This window comes from Tachysurus vachellii, chromosome 13 (assembly GCF_030014155.1).
Source record: "Tachysurus vachellii isolate PV-2020 chromosome 13, HZAU_Pvac_v1, whole genome shotgun sequence".
In the NCBI taxonomy this organism is placed as follows: domain Eukaryota; kingdom Metazoa; phylum Chordata; class Actinopteri; order Siluriformes; family Bagridae; genus Tachysurus; species Tachysurus vachellii.
The window spans coordinates 3047884-3066134 of NC_083472.1; the positions used below are offsets into that span (position 1 = coordinate 3047884).

General features: G+C 40.9%; 1 protein-coding gene across 2 annotated transcripts in view; it reads right to left on the reverse strand.

The window, feature by feature from the left end:
• Window positions 1-1651: 1651 nt before the first annotated feature.
• Window positions 1652-18251, reverse strand: part of LOC132855695 (solute carrier family 45 member 3) — a 29497-nt gene continuing 12897 nt past the window's right edge. For both annotated transcript variants that reach the window (XM_060884861.1, XM_060884862.1), the window contains 4 exons: window positions 12594-12888; window positions 7688-8503; window positions 5441-5706; window positions 1652-4505 (listed from right to left, as the gene is read on the reverse strand). In XM_060884861.1, coding sequence (XP_060740844.1) covers window positions 4095-4505; window positions 5441-5706; window positions 7688-8503; window positions 12594-12741 — 1641 coding nt within the window. In that variant the 5' untranslated portion in view covers window positions 12742-12888 and the 3' untranslated portion in view covers window positions 1652-4094. The remainder of the gene's footprint in view (window positions 4506-5440; window positions 5707-7687; window positions 8504-12593; window positions 12889-18251) is intronic.

Here is an 18251-nt window from a genome sequence, read left to right on the forward strand (position 1 = left end):
TCACACTGATGCTCATTAACAAGTCATTAGATCAATTCTTGGTCTTAAATTTGTAGTAAATTTATGTTTCATTTATTCCAAATAAAGACCTTGTAACTACCAAAACACCTTAAAATTAAGCTATCAAAAGATACGGACGTGATTAAGCTCAAATATTTCTTGTATTTCTTGCTATAAACCTAATTGTTTATTAGTACTTTCTTTCTTAAAATCCTTTAAACTTCCAGAAAGAGTTGGTGGCCTATATTTCCTTTCCCTTTTCACGTAAATACTTACTGTTCCTATTGGTATCACTCTATACAACATTTAATCACTGTAACTGAAAAGCTAGGCTTAGTTTGCTTAAAGGAAAAAAGAAAGGTATCGTGTTTGTAGACTGGAATTTTCTGGGACAAGGAAACACAGTTGTAAAGTAGGGCTCTTTTAAAACGTCCCCCAGAGGAACAACCCAGGATTTATTTCTTTTTTTAAGTGTGTAATGGAACAGTTTAGACAAAGAGTGATAGTAAAGGGCTTAATTTGATCATTATAGTGACGTTTTTTCCTCTGGCTGGGAGAATAAAATGCAACACTAAGCAGCAGGTGGCGCTGTTTCATGTCACTAGAATCGATAGAAATCAATTTAAATAGAGTTTTAGATGTACTTAGTTTAATACACCAGTGTTTCCCAGATCTGCTCCTCAGACCACCAGCTCATTATTTACTAAAATCCTTAATTGTGTTACAGCAAACGTTTTATTTTACAATGTAGGTCTAAAATGTTTCAGTCTAAAAAACATTGGGCAAAAATCAATAGGGAAAAAATTTTTCATAGGTTAAAAAGCACCATAATGTCAGAAGGGACCTGTTGTTTATGGATGGAAGGAGTCACCAGTGTCTGGGCTTTGTTACAGTCAGAGGTAAAGATTTAAGTTTTCTGACATAGGAAGAAAAAGTGGGGGGCACGGTGGCTTAGTGGTTAGCACGTTCGTCTCACACCTCCAGGGTTGGGGGTTCGATTCCCGCCTCCGCCTTGTGTGTGTGGAGTTTGCATGTTCTCCCCGTGCCTCGGGGGTTTCCTCCGGGTACTCCGGTTTCCTCCCCCGGTCCAAAGACATGCATGGTAGGTTGATTGGCATCTCTGGAAAATTGTCCGTAGTGTGTGAATAAGAGTGTGTGTGTGTGTGTGTGCCCTGCGATGGGTTGGCACTCCGTCCAGGGTGTATCCTGCCTTGATGCCCGATGACGCCTGAGATAGGCACAGGCTCCCCATGACCCGAGGTAGTTCGGATAAGCGGTACAAAATGAGTGAGTGAGTGAGGAAGAAAAAGCAAGCATGTTGAGGGATTTACTATTTGTAACTGCTATAACGTAAGAGGTAACAGGAACCAAATTGTTCTGGATTGTTCTGCAAGATTAAGTATATCTATAAATGATGATGTATGACATAGTATTTGTTAATAAATGTAAAAAAAAAAAAAAAAAAAAGGTTAGCTTGGGAAAATTGCGCCATGCTCTTTGTGGTTGTAACACTGACTCCGCTGCATCGATCCAGCCTGTTGTTTATTCTTCCGTATCATTACACCCTCTGGTGCTTCCTTACCTATTTCTCTCAGCGAAAGATTAACTAAATATCTACGAATAGCCATCAAAAATAAACAGACATCTGAGGTGAGATTTGTTACAATATATTTTAATATAATGCACTTCAACTATTAAAATGTGATGCGAACTCCAAAGACGTCTGTTGGGCAAATATAGTGGTTATAAAATTCCCACCTGACTAGACACATATCAGGAACTGGGATTGAGTTAATAAAGCTGCACATTGCCGAGAAACTCCGTGAAGCACAAATCCAGTAACATTTTGAAAAGTAAACACTGATTTGTGGTTTGGGGAAAGGCATAACCCAATTTATACCGTGAGCTTCAGACTTTAAGTCCACTGTACACACAGCTCTGAGTCAGGATGAAGGCATATTCATAGAAATAAACAGAATCTATTTTTTACTTCGATGTAAAGCAAACTTGTCTTCCAGACATTCCTGACTCACACAGCAAAGACACAAAAGCAACAACAGGCTCATTTTCCATACACCTAATACATAAGTTTAGGCACTTTAAGTCGAGTCATTCTAGCCGAAAGGACAGGATGTTCTTTAAATGTTTCTCAAAGGCAATTTATACAATATTAAGTTCATCAAAATCAATAGAAAGGATCAATGTTCTTAAAGGGATTTCGTTCAATGACAGTAAGTGTAGAAGCATACGATGTACAGTACTCTACCAGTCAAACGTCTAGACGCTCGGCTAAATTGAATCCTTTTTTACCCAAACAAAAAGTTTTCATGTAGAAGCAGTGAAGATCTCTGAGTATTCAGGAATCTCCTGGGTGAAGCTTCTCCTAAATCTGCTTTAGAAGACACCGAGTGTTTTTAAAGCTCCATCACAATCACTTTTTTACAATCACTTTTTTTTAGGGCCGTATGAAATTTTGTGTTTATTTGACCAGTCCTAATCTTTTCATTGTTACTGTATGAAAGTGGCAACGAGTAAGAAGGGGTGCACAAACTTTTGACTGGCAGTGTATTAGATAATATAAAAAAAAAAAAAAAAACATCAACAACAACAATGTAATGTCACATTACCAACCAAACCGTAACAGGCTGCAAAATGAGTCATATTTTGAATCCATGAGTGTATTTAATTATTGAATTAATTTGACATATAATTGCTAACAGCAGACGTAATAAATTAAAATCTAACTCAATAATCATTTATTTTAAATAATTTATGGCTGTTTAATGTAAATACACTCAACAAACGTTTTACTAGATACAATATACCAGTAGACAGAATGCACACAGGTCTGTCCTGAGAGACTCTTACACATACACTCTTGACACAGCACACACACACACACACACACACACACACCTTCTCTTGGACACACACACAAACACACACACACACGCATATACTCACAATTTCTCATAAACTCACACATGCTCTCATGCATACAGTACATTCCATACAAATCCTTTCATACAATCCCTCATGCACACACACTCACACACTCTCTTGTGGACAAACTCTCACGGACACACACACACACACACTCACTCACTTGAAGTCATACACTTTCATCCACACGCTGTCTTTTTTTATAAATTCATGTCCCAACCTAATTCCAATTCGGAATTCCCTGCTGTAGAATCATATTCATGATGATGATGATAAGGATGATGATAAAAATGAAGATTTGTGGCACAAAATGTTTCTACAGTATCATGTAGGTAGTATAATCCCTGTACAAAAATAATCTAGATTGTCTTTTTTTTTTTTTTTTAGCTTCTGCCTTATTTTGACCGTTAGTGCTGGTTACTAAACACTCTTCCATGAACTACATAATGTTCCTGTGACGCCAGCAACAGAACATAAATACAGATGACCTCGGCAAGCATGTTGCATCCAAAAATTCCCATAGGGATATAAATACATTTGTGTATCTATATATTATTAATGTACAAAAATATATACAGCAAAATAGTTATTTTTCAAAATCTTTACATTACATAAAGGCATTGCATCACACATCGCATCTCTCTGATGCAATCGTTGGTCCGAGTTGTGTTTTTTTTTTTTTTTTGGGTGTGAGACAGAAGTGAACAAAAAAACAAAAAGAGCGGTGAGTGTGAAGTCATCCTCACAGTGATGTAAAGCCATAGAGGCTTTTCATCACAACGATGACTGTGATGATAAGACATGTCGTTAGTGCAAAGAAAAAAAATTTAAAAGAAATATTAACATTAATTAACTTTAAATATTAACGAATTAACTTAGAACACTTGGTTTCCTGGACTGGGCTAGCAAGTGGTGAGAATGACTGACAGGAAGGATGTTGAGACAGGCAGGATGTTATTGTGTGAGCAGACATGAGAAAGAACAGCAGGTCATCATGCTGAATGACTACAGATTTATTGCAGTTTTTCTTTTTTAAGTCTGGGTTTTTGGCGTTCTAGTAGCTTGAAGTCTAAATCTGTGTCACAAGAAGCTGTTTACCTTTCTGGAGAGAAGCCTTAAAAGGCACCCTGGTCTCACAAATGTAGGGTTTTCTACAAGTGTTCAAGATCCTTCTGTTCAAAGATGACACGTGTAGCAAAATATACACTGATTGCACCGAAAATAGCAGAAGAAGCAATGTAGGCAGTGACGGATTGTGTGAACTGGACAATCATGCCCATGAACAGAGAAGGGAAGACCTGAGAGAGCAAGAAGGTGCTATCAAGAATGGCAAAATCCAAGCCCACGCCACGTTTGTCATAATCATCTGATCTGTGATCGAGGTGCGTACCATTCTGACCCTGCTGAGGAGCGTAAAATTCCACATCGTCTTGGTCGTAGTGGGTGTGTCCGTTATGATTCAGATCACTCGCGTCTTCGGTCAGAGTGAGGCGCATGGTTTCGTTGGGGATGTTCATCCTGTTTGTGTGTGTTTTTTTGGTTTTGTTGGTTGGCATATATACCTGTTGGAAATCAGAGGAACCAGAAAGGATTATTTTTATAATAATATGCATTCTAGTATCAAGCTAAATATATGAGTACAATCTTAAAGAAATAACCTCAAGAAATGCTTGTTTGAGTTATCTCTGAGAGAAAAGACTTTGAGCAGGTAGCAGTTAAGTATGAAGTGTCCCAGAGGAACAAACTAAAGAACCGTTCGATGATATTTAATGGAAGCTTTTTACTATACTGCGTATCTTAGCAATGGGATTTTAAAACGAATAAAACACATACGTGGTATACCAGTTGTGGACTAAACATTTTAATCCATTTTAAATCCAGTCCCGATTCCATACCAGGAACTTACACGAAGGAAACAGCTGTTAACTAGAGTTCAGAAAGATGCTTAAATGAAATCAATGAAATCAAGCCACCATGTTCCCGAAAGCTTGAGTGTAATAAGCTGCAAGTCTAGATAATCTATAGCCAAAAAAAAGACCAATGATGCTCATGGAAGCTAAGACATTTGCCACCATCATCAGGAGGAGTGCCCTCACATGCTTGTTTTATTTGTGCTAAACTGGATGGGACGATAGATTTGTGCTCCTTACGTACATCAATTGGCTGATTCTTATTCTTTGTTGACACTATTGTCACATCACATGACTTTCTGCTATTGTAGGCAGTTTGGGGTTGGCAGCTTAGTAGTGCTGGGGCTTGAACCCTGTTCTTACGATCAACAAACCAGAGCCTTTACCACTTGATCCACCACTGCCACATCCTGCTCTGTTGATCGACAGCACTTGGTCTGGAGGATCACCCAGAAATCTCTGTATTTCCTCATCACACTTGGTAAAACCTCATAGCAATGTGAACATTTATGAATAGACTAAAGTGACTTATTCCTTTTAGCAGAGGGTAGGAGATTTAAACCAAATGATCCAGTGTTAAAGCCTACCTCCTTATCTTGGTGATAGTGGCAGGTGAGTGTGTATGGTAGAGTCTGTAAGGTGGCGAAGGCAAAGCCGGTAAGGGCTGACATCCCTGTGACCAACATCACACTCTTGGACATGCAGATGACGACTGCCGAGAGGGTAAATGATACCATGCTGAACAGGAAGACCTTCCTGGAGCCGAACGTACACACCAGCCGGTTCATGATTAGTGAGAAAAAAGTTGAGGTAGCACACTGCAGGAACAGCCCCAGACTGCCCATACGGATGCCTGGAGAAACAGACACTAAATCTTTATACTGGAAGATCATTAATATGAACACTTATAATCCTGTTGTTTGACATGTAAAAGTATCCTAAATGGGTGGAGTTACAGCACAAACAATTCACAGATTAGAATTAACATCTAAACAAGAAATTGTTTTATTGGGTAAATTATCAATAGGCATATAATTTAGTGTATCGTCGCTGTCAGGCGGAATCCTCGTATCTCCAAAACCGTTATTTTTCAGGAAATTAAAAAAACGCTGTACCTTATCTGCAGTGCACAGGGTTTAGTCCACGTTGCAGTGGATTCTCTTGCGCTAAATTCCTGTCCTCAGACGAGCACCAGAACTAGCGGGGGTCAAGATTTTTTTTTCTTTGAGCCCAGTGTTTTGAAGACATTTACCTCAGAAGACGTGTTGATTCGTTGCGACTCTTCTTGAGGAGAAATATGCCGTGAAGCTCTCCCACGGAGTGAGGAAGAGGTAGACAGTTGAAGTGTCCAATGGAGTTATGAGATTTGCGCTCAAGCTATTTTCAAGACTTTAGATTGGTTAATAACTTGTAAAAATAACAGACCCACGTGGGGACTGACCAATAGCATCGATATGTGAAAAAATATGAAATTGACCAAATTTGGACATACGAGGTTTCCGCCCGACAGCGACGGTATATTGCTTTCATAAACATTTGTTCAGTTGCTGAGTCTGAATCAGAGAAACATGCTAACATTGATTTTTAAATGATACTTAGTGATTGGTAATCGGTTGGTTTTATATTTGGTTTGGTTTCTCATTGCAAAAAAATCCCCAAAAAAAACATTTAGGGGAAATCTACAGCTGAAAACTGAGCCGGGCCATAAACAAACTATTATAGAATTAAATCATTTTTTAGTCAAAATATGCAAAACAACCGGCACCATAAACAAATGTCATTGTATGTATATCCAGGCTTAACTTGTCTCCAGAGTCTAAATGTGTGTCTGGCTGTCTTTTTAAAGATGGTGAGAGTTCAGATAGCTTTGCCAAAACATTAGAGACAAAGCCAACCTTAAATCTTCAATAGCACATGTTTGAAAAGGCACTGGATTGTAAATTACAAATTGTAAACTGTCCTCACACACCACAAATTCAGAGCTTAAACACAGTCCAGCAGGCCAAACATGTCTGAAGCTGTGCTGTTTTGTGATCGTCTACCCAAAGGCCAGTCTAGGAGCAGTGCTCAGAAATAAACAAGTAAATTGGCTATAGTTTGCTGTTACTATTGATGGAGACTCAGGAGACTCAATGTTTGTTCTTGGGTGTGTACCACGTCTGTTAGTATGTTGTGCTGAAGAACGATGGTCTTATGTAACCCAGGAAAGCTTAAGCTCAAGGTGTGTGAACTGCTGATTCCTTGAAGCAGGGCAGCAAAGCGTGACCGTGCGTCCATGTGTATGTCTGGGTGACTCACGGCACAGTCACTGATCGTGGGTGAAGGTTAACTCAAGTTCACACAGAACAGCCAGACATGCTGGCCATGAGAAAGGAAGCAACACAGCATCAACACCAGCAAAACAAACTCATTACCAGGGGGAAAAAATGATTACTTGAGGGGGTGAAAAACACAAAGCAGGCCACTTCTGACAGAAAACAGACGGCCGAGTGAGACAGAGGGCTGTGAATTTTCATCAGAAGAGCCAGGACATTTCTGTTTAGTAGCCCTGGCATACAAATAAGCTTTTTATCTTTTCCACCCCATTCATCCTTTATCTTTACCTCCCAGTTCAGTGGTTAGCAAGAACAGACTTTTTTTCTCATAATACAAGTTAACAGTTACATACAGTATGTGTGATACAGTGCCTTATTCTTCACCACAATCTTTCCTACAGCAGGTTATTTATCGACTCTCTTTGGTGGGTTATTTTTTAAAAAAATTGTTCATTTTAGTTCATTAAACTATTACATACAAACTACATACAAACTGATAAAAAAGAAACACTGTCTCACCTTCATCATATTGCTGCCTAGGCACTGTGCCCGGTGCAGCACTTGGCACTCCTTGGTAAAGTCCCTCTCCGACAAAATCTGTGTAGAAAAGCATGAAGCTCACAATGGCCATCCAGCTGCTTAGCTGGGCAGCGCAAAGGCGCCTCATGACATATGGCACATGGCAGTAGCTTCTGAAGATTGCAGGTGTAACTGACCAGCAGGTCCTGAGTACACATATTAAAGAACCTGCCCTTGGAAGGCAGATCTTAAAGCGTCTCCGGGGCATATAGCACATAGAGAGGCATCCAGCCCAGGTCTCGGAATCCTCTTTCTCCTCTGATGCCTTCATGGTGACCAGCACACAGAAGACGAAAATGAGAATAAGGAAAGTGAAGAGTCCCTTAGCTTGGCCACCCAGGTATTGGGCAAGTGGACCAGAGCTCCAGTCGAGCAAAGACAGGAGATACCCTATGCACGAGCCCAGACTCGTCATAAAGGAGAACGTAGCAAAGGCACGGGCACACTCCTCACGTCCACCGTACAGGTCTGAGAGTAGTGCCTCCAGTGGCGTGAAGCACACCTGGCCACAGAAGTCCAGCAGCACTACGCCCAAGATTAGCAGACCCACCTGGAGTGGCTGGTTAGGATCGGGACTGCCACCCCAGCTGAGGTGGGCAGCCAGGACATCAGCGTGAGGGATGATAAGCATGGCCACGAGCACACCCAGCGAAAGCAGCCAGATGAAGGGACGTCTGCGTCCATAGCTACTGCTACAGCGGTCACTGGCTGAACCGATTAGAGGGATGAAGATGAGTCCCAGAACTGGACCAATACCTGCAGAGAAATTAACCGTGACTTATAATTGTATTCATTTTATAGTGTATTTAAAAGTTTCTGAAGGTAAATAAGGTACAGTAAAAATAGATTCTGGCAAGGACAAAGGAAAGACACAAGCTGTGGGACAAACTGTATCTAAAATGGTAAATTTTAGGGACAAACTGTACCTAAAATGGGGAATTTTAAACAGGTACACAATGTGCTTCTTAATGACGAAGTTAAATACTGACTCAGCATTTCGCAGCTGAAACCTCTATAAGCATCAGTAGTTTCCCCAAAACCTCTGCTCTCTACAGTACCTCCTTTCTAATTAAGGACAGATGACTAAGCCAGAATTCACAGCCAAATTCTCAGGGGCTATTTCTAGCTGCAGTAGCAGCAGATGATGAGTTGAGGAGATGTTCAGGAAGATATTAAGTTCACTGTGGAAATACTGTATGATCCAGAAGACTTCCTGCTCAGTGATGAGGCAAGGGTACCCATGGCAATAAAGTCATTATTATTTTAAAACCTAAAAGGTCATTTGTTTCTGCTGTGGCTTTGATAATTGAAACTTGGGTCACTGAGATGTGTGGGCAGTTGCTTGAGCTTGATATTATCTTATGAAAGCCATTTTGGCCCAACATAAAGAACAATAAAAGGAAAAAAATCCTGGAACAGAACCAGAAAGTTTTATAGTGTTCAGGGATATAAAAGGTTTGAAATAACACACCGCAAACAAAGCAATAATGCACGTCTGATTTGAAGGTGTTAAAGCAGGACTTGACAAAGCATGCTATTCCTGCAGCAGGGTATCACTATGGAAGCGGTGGAAACGGATAGCCGAGGGAACGTGCTGGCCTTAAAGAAATTTATCAAAGGATATCCGTCATCGAGCGCTGTAAGACCGTGTGTATCTGGCTTCTGTTTCAACATAGTTCTGAGAGTTTAAAAGGTTATGAGAATTTGGGTCTCATTCACTGTGCAACGTTTTGAAATCTTCTCACATATCAAAGTGCGGATCAGTGATCGATAATGATTGGTCAGCGGATGTTGTTTAAGTTTCTATAAAAGCAGAATTTCAGATTTAAATTAATGCGTTATCAGGATTTGTATCGCAAACTCTTAAAGTAACAGAATTAAAACGTAGATAACTGTTGACTTGCTGATATTTTCTGGAAGATGTTCCATTTTCCATTTATGTAAGGAGTCTCGGAACAGTCAGTGGTAAAGCTGTTTCTTCAAGGTTTCCAGCCAGTCTTTAGGACAAAGTAATTTTTGGCAGTAGTGTTTGTCTTATTGACTTCAAGACAAGGAAATGATAATGATGATGATGGTGATATTGATGGAATGACTGTTTATTCATTCATTCATTTTCTACCACTTATCCGAACTACCTCGGGTCACGGGGAGGCGTCATTGGGCATCAAGTCAGGATACACCCTGGACGGAGTGCCACCCCATCGCAGGGCACACACACACTCTCATTCACTCACGCACTCACACACTACGGGCAATTTTCCAGAGCTGCCAATCAACCTACCATGCATGTCTTTGGACAGGGGGAGGAAACCGGAGTACCCGGAGGAAACCCCGAGGCACGGGGAGAACATGCAAACTCCACACACACAAGGCGGATGCGGGTATCGAACCCCCAACCCTGGAGGTGTGAGGCGAACGTGCTAACCACTAAGCCACCGTGCCCCCCATGACTGTTTATAGTCGCTATAAAGAAAGTGTTAACAGGAAGCAATTTTTTTCAGAGATTTTTCACAGCACTTAACTACAGTATAAATGGATAAAATATGAATGTCATTCTTTAATTGATGGTAAATTGTTGTGGTAGTAGACGAATAGATCATGAGGATCATTTAAAGTCCCCATTAATTCCCAACTAATTTGTCACTGTTTCACACTTACCGTACTACTGTACTTAGTTACCTGTTGCACACATTTCCATGGGAAGCCAGACAAAATCATGGTTCAGTCACCCATCAGAAAGAAAATACTAACCAGCCTCTTGAGGTTACATGAGTTCACAGATGCTCATAATGTAGCTCGTTTTTTTTTTTTTTTTTTATCTAACAGCATAGTTTCATAGTTTCATAGTTTCAATGCTTAGTTACTTATTGCTGCTTTTTTCTTATCTGTACAAATCCCTGTCAAAGCAGGAAAGTGCTCTGGTTTAAAGGGACCGGTTTGAAGAAAGGGAACAGATTCCTATGCTTCTCCAGTTTGGCAGACGTTAGCTAGAACCGCTAATATTGCTTACTGCAGCTTTAAGTGACTGCCAAAGTCAGCAAAAAGTCATCTGAGGTTGAGTTTGAAAACACAACCTTCTCAAACTGAACACTTACACGCAGTTCAGCTGGCATTTAAATATCAGCGAATGTCAATGGGGTGCTCACGTATTTCTCACAAAAGTGTTTGGAGCTTTTTCATGAAAACCAAAACGCTATTATAAACACACACACACACAAACACACACACAAATACACACACAATATAAAACAATACTTCAGTGTTTCAGACACACAAATGCTCAGCAGCTTTAGTAAGATGCTTACACAAAACCCCAGAGGGGGGCAGGAGCCATTATTTTTAAGCAGAAAGACACCAGCTGTGAGGCACCGACACACAAGTGTATAAGGATAGAAAAGAAATCACAAAGACGACTTAAAAAGCACCTCCAAACTGCTTAGTGATGCCAAAAATAGTGAGTACTTTGGAGCTTGATGAGGAAACATTTGTAATTTTGTTAACTTTATATAGTGTTTATAGACACTTTGTTTATTCAGGAAAGTTTTGCATTCTTTTGCCTTTGTGAGTTAGCAAATACACAGTGCTTGCCAGGATGGATGGGACTGCATACAAAGGCTCTTTTTCTCTTGCTTTGCAGCTGTTGAAGAGGAAAAGCAGTGCACAGTGTACATCTTTCTCACTATACATCGCTTCTCCGCTCCTCTCCGAGTGACCCGTGTGGGTTCAAGGTCATGTGCAAGTTATAATGAAAGCTAAACTTCTCCACATGGACAGAAGAAGGCATCAGGCATCTTATACTCTTGTTTCTGAACAACAGATCTTGAAAAACAATGACTCAGATCCATCATATTCTCATAACAAAATCTACTTCCTTTAGCATTTACAATTTCTAACTCGTCGACACAACGATACGGAAGACTCTGCGCTTTTGCTAACTTCCTGTCACCTCAGGTGAAATATCATCTTTCTATTCTTAGACCTTGGTCTTGTGAGCTAGTAGAAAATGAGAAGATGGGACTAAGGTCTCTTTGGCTGAGGAGCTGCTTAATATCAAGTAGTGCTCCAACCAAATTTTTGTTTAAAGCACATCTGGAAAATATATCTGTCTCTTTGCTTGCTAATAAGCAATGTTGGTAAATCTGCAAATCTGGATATCAGGATTAAATTTCATTAAAATAATATCCAAATCTGATCCTATGAACTCGACACTAAGTACGAAGAACAGGCAGAACGGCCGAGTTCCTCTTGATAAGAAGGAAGCTACTAAAGAAAAACTATTTTGGATATTTCCCATTTCCGGAAGCTTTGTTTGAATCGACTCCAAAATCTACTCAGTTAATTTGCTGGTTACATTAATAACTACGTAAATGCATAAAAAAGCAAATATATGAAGTAATAAATGTGTTCGTTATATTACACGGTTTAAGGATGTACCAGTTCTTAAAATGCACTGATGTGGAGTCTCCAGAGCTTAAATCACTGGAACTGAGATGAAGTGCAACAGAGAGGAAGCTGATGTCCATCCACAGAGCCCTCATTACAGCTCAGTGACCAGCCGTTCAGCCTACAGCAGCATCTGGGAGGTTTTTGTTCAGGATGATAATGGCAGGCATGTTCAAATCCGGCCTCGACAGGATCTAAAATGAGTCTGGATCGTCCTTTTAGAGCTGGCAAGTGCTGCTAAAGCAACCGAGAGCCTCACAGATTTACTGCTTGTGCTAATTCATAACTGGAACCCAAAAACTGGAGGTCACGCTAAAACATCGTCAAAATATTGTACATGATTAGAAAAGTTCTACTGGATTCCATCAAGCATTACACTAAGAAAAAAAAGAAGAACTCTTACCTAAAACCATGGTCATGAACTTCTCTTCTATGCCAGCCTCCAGTAACAGTGGTGGCACATAGGTGATGCCAGCTGCCACACATATCTCCAGGCCACAGGACAGCAGGTTGAGCAGCACCAGATGACACTGGGCCCTCCATCCAGGCATACTTCCCAGAGACAAGGGTCACTCAGAGGGGTAAGGGATCTACTTGTATTTATAGGTAGAAGGAGTAGGGTGATGGAGAACTTGGGTAAGTGGTCTTGGTGGGCTCAGATCTTTCGTGGCATCCATCAGGTTGTCAGCATTCTAAATCTGATGGACAACAGGTTGGAGAGATCTTTAGATAGGAGATGTCTACAAAGTAAAACTAAAATACATGAGGAAAAAAACATGAATAATTCAAAATACAAAAAACTTTTTATATAGTCTTTTTAAACTACAGCTTTTTTTGTATTGATTGCTCATGCGACATTCTTCAAAGTATTGCTATGAAAGCTCATACCAGAATCTTTATCAGATCTGACATTTTTTGTTCATGATGTAAACATATGACGTTGACAGACATGACAGTTCTTGTGCAGGAAGATGAAAGCATGTAAGCGTCCTGATGGGAATGTTTTACAGCGCATAGCTCAACTTGTTGAGTCACGCCTTGGTTACTGTGTTATTGGATTGGCTATGTATCCCGAATTTAGAAATGACATCATATATTGTACATGTAAACGATACTGTGGATTTGAGTTTAGTCATTCATTTGGAATTCAAATTGGGAATTGGCATTTGAACTCACAAACTTCCAATCGATCGTACAACAACTTAAGCACTGAGCTACAACTTCCCCGCTACCACTGTCTACTAACTTTTTTCCATTTGTGATGTGTAGGAGTGATGAGAGAGAGAGAGAGAGAGAGAGAGAAAGAGAGAGAGAGAGAGAGGGAGAGAGAAAGAGAAAGAGAGGGAGAGAGACAAAGAGAGAGAGAGAAAGAGAACTTGTCCCTGTTCAACAGTCGTGTACTATAAAGTCAAACAATACAGCAAAAGTGAATAAAGTGATAAAGTGACATACGGCTAAGTACAGTGACCCATACTCAGAATTCGTTCTCTGCATTTAACCCATCCAAAGTGCACACACACACACAGCAGTGAACACACACACACACCGTGAACACACACCCGGAGCAGTGGGCAGCCATTTATGCTGCGGCTCCCGGGGAGCAGTTGGGGGGTTCGGTGCCTTGCTCAAGGGCACCTCAGTTGTGCCGGCCAGAGACTCGAACCCACAACCTTAGGGTTAGGAGTCAGACTCTCTAACCATTAGGCCACGACTTCCCCCGTAAGACTGCTGGGATGAGCGTATTTCTCTGCTTCTGTTTTTTTCCTGATTAATTTTATGTTAGACCTGAGGCGGTAAAACCATCCATTTGTATATTCCGAATGAAAAAGTCCCTAAATGAAATGCCAGTGTACTGGTTAAAATGGTTAAACGACGGCTAAAACTAAACATATGAACAAACCAGAGGTGGGAGTAAGTCACACATGTGCAAGTCACAAGTAAGTCTCAAGTCATGAATGTCAAGTCAAAGTCAAGTCGAGTCTTTTTTAATATCTGTCAAGCAAGTCTCAAGTCTCAAATTTGCCACTTAAGTCTGACTCGAGTCAAGTCATATGACTCGAGTCAGTCCCCCATCTCTGGAACAAAGTAGGGAAAATAATCAATGACAAAAAAGGGGAGGAGAAAGGACCAGGAAGTGAAAACAAAAACATGTCACACTTACAGTATAGGATTACAACATGCTGTAAAGGGAAAGTCACTATGCGCTGAGGAAACTGGTGACAATATGTTTTCACAGTTTATATGTAATATATGTAAAAATGTATTCAATCATTTCCAAAGAGGTTTTGAGTTCTAGAGCATGAAACTCTGTGTTTAAGGTTGGACTAGTTACTACACATGTGTTTAAGAGTTTAAAATCAGATGACCACGAGAATATCACTGGTTGGAACAGTGATTTGGAACACTTTAATCTTCAGTTACTCAGATCAGTTTATACCGTAGGTCACTTTGGATAAAGGCGTCTGTCAAGAGAATAAATTAAGTCATATTTAATTCACGTACAAACACTTAACTGATATATATTACTATACAAAACTGCTATAACAGAACTACGCTATCCTGTAACTGCAGCATGGTCTCCTCATCCACAACCAGCACGACTCTAATGAGCTGCTGAGGGAAGCACAACATCACCAAGTACTTCTTCTGACAAGCCTCCAGGGCATGACATGTCAAACTGATGTCAAGACAAGTCTACAGTCAGCTCAATGTTCTCCCAATACTTACTCTCCATTCTGCATTCCAGCTGCCTTAGAGGAACAAAAATCACTCAAACCTCAAATGACCTTTTAAAAAAATAAATAAATCATTCATTCATTCATTCATTCATCTTCTACCGCTTATCCGAACTACCTCGGGTCACGGGGAGCCTGTGCCTATCTCAGTCGTCATCGGGCATCGAGGCAGGATACACCCTGGACGGAGTGCCAACCCATCGCAGGGCACACACACACACACTCTCATTCACACACGCACTCACACACTACGGACAATTTTCCAGAGATGCCAAACAACCTACCATGCATTTCTTTGGACCGGGGGAGGAAACCGGAGTACCCGGAGGAAACCCCCGAGGCACAGGGAGAACAAACTCCACACACACAAGGCGGAGGCGGGAATCGAACCCCCAACCCTGGAGGTGTGAGGCAAACGTGCTAAAAACTAAGCCTCCGTGCCCCCATAAATAAATGAATTAATTAAAAAATAAATTATATATATATATATATATATATATATATATATATATATATATATATATATATATATATATATATATATATTTGATTTTATTTTTTTTATTTATATATCTGTGAATGCTCTTCAGATATAAAAGCTCTTCAATCTGCACAAGTGCTGAACGTGCTAACAGGGTTCAGTGAGGGCACTGTGGTCTGCTCTGAGTCTCCACCGCACCATCTGAGCTTGAGGGATGTGAGAGAACACTCTGAGCAGTCGTTGCCTTCCAGGAGGAAAGAAAAAAACAACCAGGTGCTATATTCATATTTGGTGTGAAATTTCTGCAGTAATTCAGCCCCCATCTGCTCTAATAAGCAGATAGAACGTGAGCAAACAGTCATAGAATCCTGAAAACAGCTCATCATGGAACTCATCATGGTCTCAAAATTGTTGCCCAGATGCCTAGACTCCTAAACCCCCACTCGTAATGGCTTTCCTATGGCCGCTCTCCTTCTCACCACATGCTGTGCTCCAAGGTCATTCCCCATCTGACCTGCATTCTGACAGCACTCTTACAAAAGATCAGTCAATGAATAGTTTCACGTTACCTCGTATGCCTTTGATGGTCCTACAAAATGTGCAGGACCCGTTGTGAGTACACGACGCTATATTAGGTCCGACAAAATCCCGCCTGTAGGAAAAGTGATGCTGAAAAAACACACCAGTGGTTGATTCAGACACCTGAATCGATGAATCGTTCAGACCTTCATAAGTCAAAAGCAAAGTTTTGAAGAAGTGGGATTGCATACTTGTGCCTAGACAGTTTCTTGATTGCCTCTCAGTCTTGGCAAGAAAATCCCTTGTATTAGACATAACAGCCAGGATATCAGACAAAGTCTTAACAAAGAATGTTAGATGATTGTTAGGATCCATGGTTTGACAATCACCGGCATGCTGGCTACCTTGCTGGGAATTATTTGTCAAGTGTGCTTTCTTTATCAGGATGGATGGAGCATATTTTTTGTGTTTATCCTTCATGTTTTTCATGGCCATAGATGTGGATGGCTTATTTTCCGCAATCCTTGGATACAAACCGTCTTTTTAATCTGGCCACAAGAATGTTTGGTGTGGATTCTGAGGCATATGAGCCTAGAGAAAGGGAAGGGGGTAGGGTTCTTCTACTCCTTTTGACAACAGTGCGCTTCTCCCCCAGTGCCACATTTTCAGACCCTATTCAACACCCCATCTCAACCTACCCCATCACTATTGCCCCCATGGCTCTGAAGAGCATTATCCCCAAACAAAGCAGGCTTTGTGTACATTAAGTCTGCTTTAGTAATCTGATCGTTCTAAAGATTCAAGTCTTTTCAGTTAAGGTATTATTAACACCGGGGGCATGTAGAAACAACATTAAAATGGCTGGGGAATCTTTACTAAAGAAGCAAGAGACTAACTCTGTCATGACATCAGAACCACAAGCAGAAGTTAAGGCGTACGTTTAAAAAGCCTCAAAAACCTCAGTGTGGTGGTGTAGCTCAAAAGGAATGGATGAGACAACCAAACTCTATCTTATGCTAACATTTAGGCTGTGCTAGTTCTGGTTCCCGCTGTCCTGAATGCCACAAGAATGTCTGGATTTGGTCATTTCAGCGTGGAAAAGACTATATGAACATAAACACTGTATATTCATGTGGCAGTCTAAGATAAAAATAACAGATCTGCGTTTTTAAACTTGCGCGACCTTCCCTGAAATAAAATGACACTTTGTTAAGGTGATACTACTGCACCTGAGAAATTCCAAGCTGAGAGAGACCAACTCTCCAACTCTTAGAGGCCATAGATGATGCAGAGGATCATGACTAATAAGGTAGGGAAGGTCTGAAGTGTGGGTGCCTATGTAAACAAGGTCACATGGCTTTAGCCTGTCATGCTGCTCTTAATTCTCACTCACTCACTCACTCACTCATCTTCTACCGCTTATCCGAACTACCTCGGGTCACGGGGAGCCTGTGCCTATCTCAGGCGTCATCGGGCATCAAGGCAGGATACACCCTGGACGGAGTGCCAACCCATCGCAGGGCACACACACACACTCTCATTCACTCACGCAATCACGCACTACGGACAATTTTCCCGAGACCTTTTTTTTCCTTTGAACCGGGGGAGGAAACCGGAGTACCCGGAGGAAACCCCCGAGGCACGGGGAGAACATGCAAACTCCACACACACAAGGCGGAGGCGGGAATCGAGCTCTTAATTCTTTTTCAAATATTTCTAGCATCACCTCTGACTTCAAGTTTTGATGCCAACCACGTGACAAGCCTTATGTCCAAGCAAGGCGATTCTTCATTAGTACAGTTTGCTCTTTGGTGCTTACCTTAGGGTTTCACATTGTGGTACCTTTCCTTGTTGTTGGGGGATACCAAAAAGGATAAAACTTTTATACCTTTAGTAAGCATCTTTATACTTATAAAAGGGACTTTTATGAATGATGATTAAAGGTCCCAGGAAACAGAACATACTATAAGGACAAACTTGAGGGTATCACCCTAGTAACAAGGAAATATACGGATCAACATAATTTAAGGCATAATGCCCCGCCACCTCCCCAATCTGCCAGTTACAGCTGGAGTAAGATACAAGGTACCAAACATCTCCGGACTATGCAAATCCTTTGCGTCTGCACAGTTGTGTAGGAACTTCATGCATGTAGTGATTTACATGGCTTGTTGAGTCAAATAAGCATTACCTAGAAAACCGAATAAAGTACATGCAACTGCTTGCTATCCTGCTTACTGCACCTAGCTCGAGGACGATAACACGGCTCCTTTAATCAGCTTGAGACAGACGACTGAATAGAAGCATTACGGAGTGTATCTGTGAA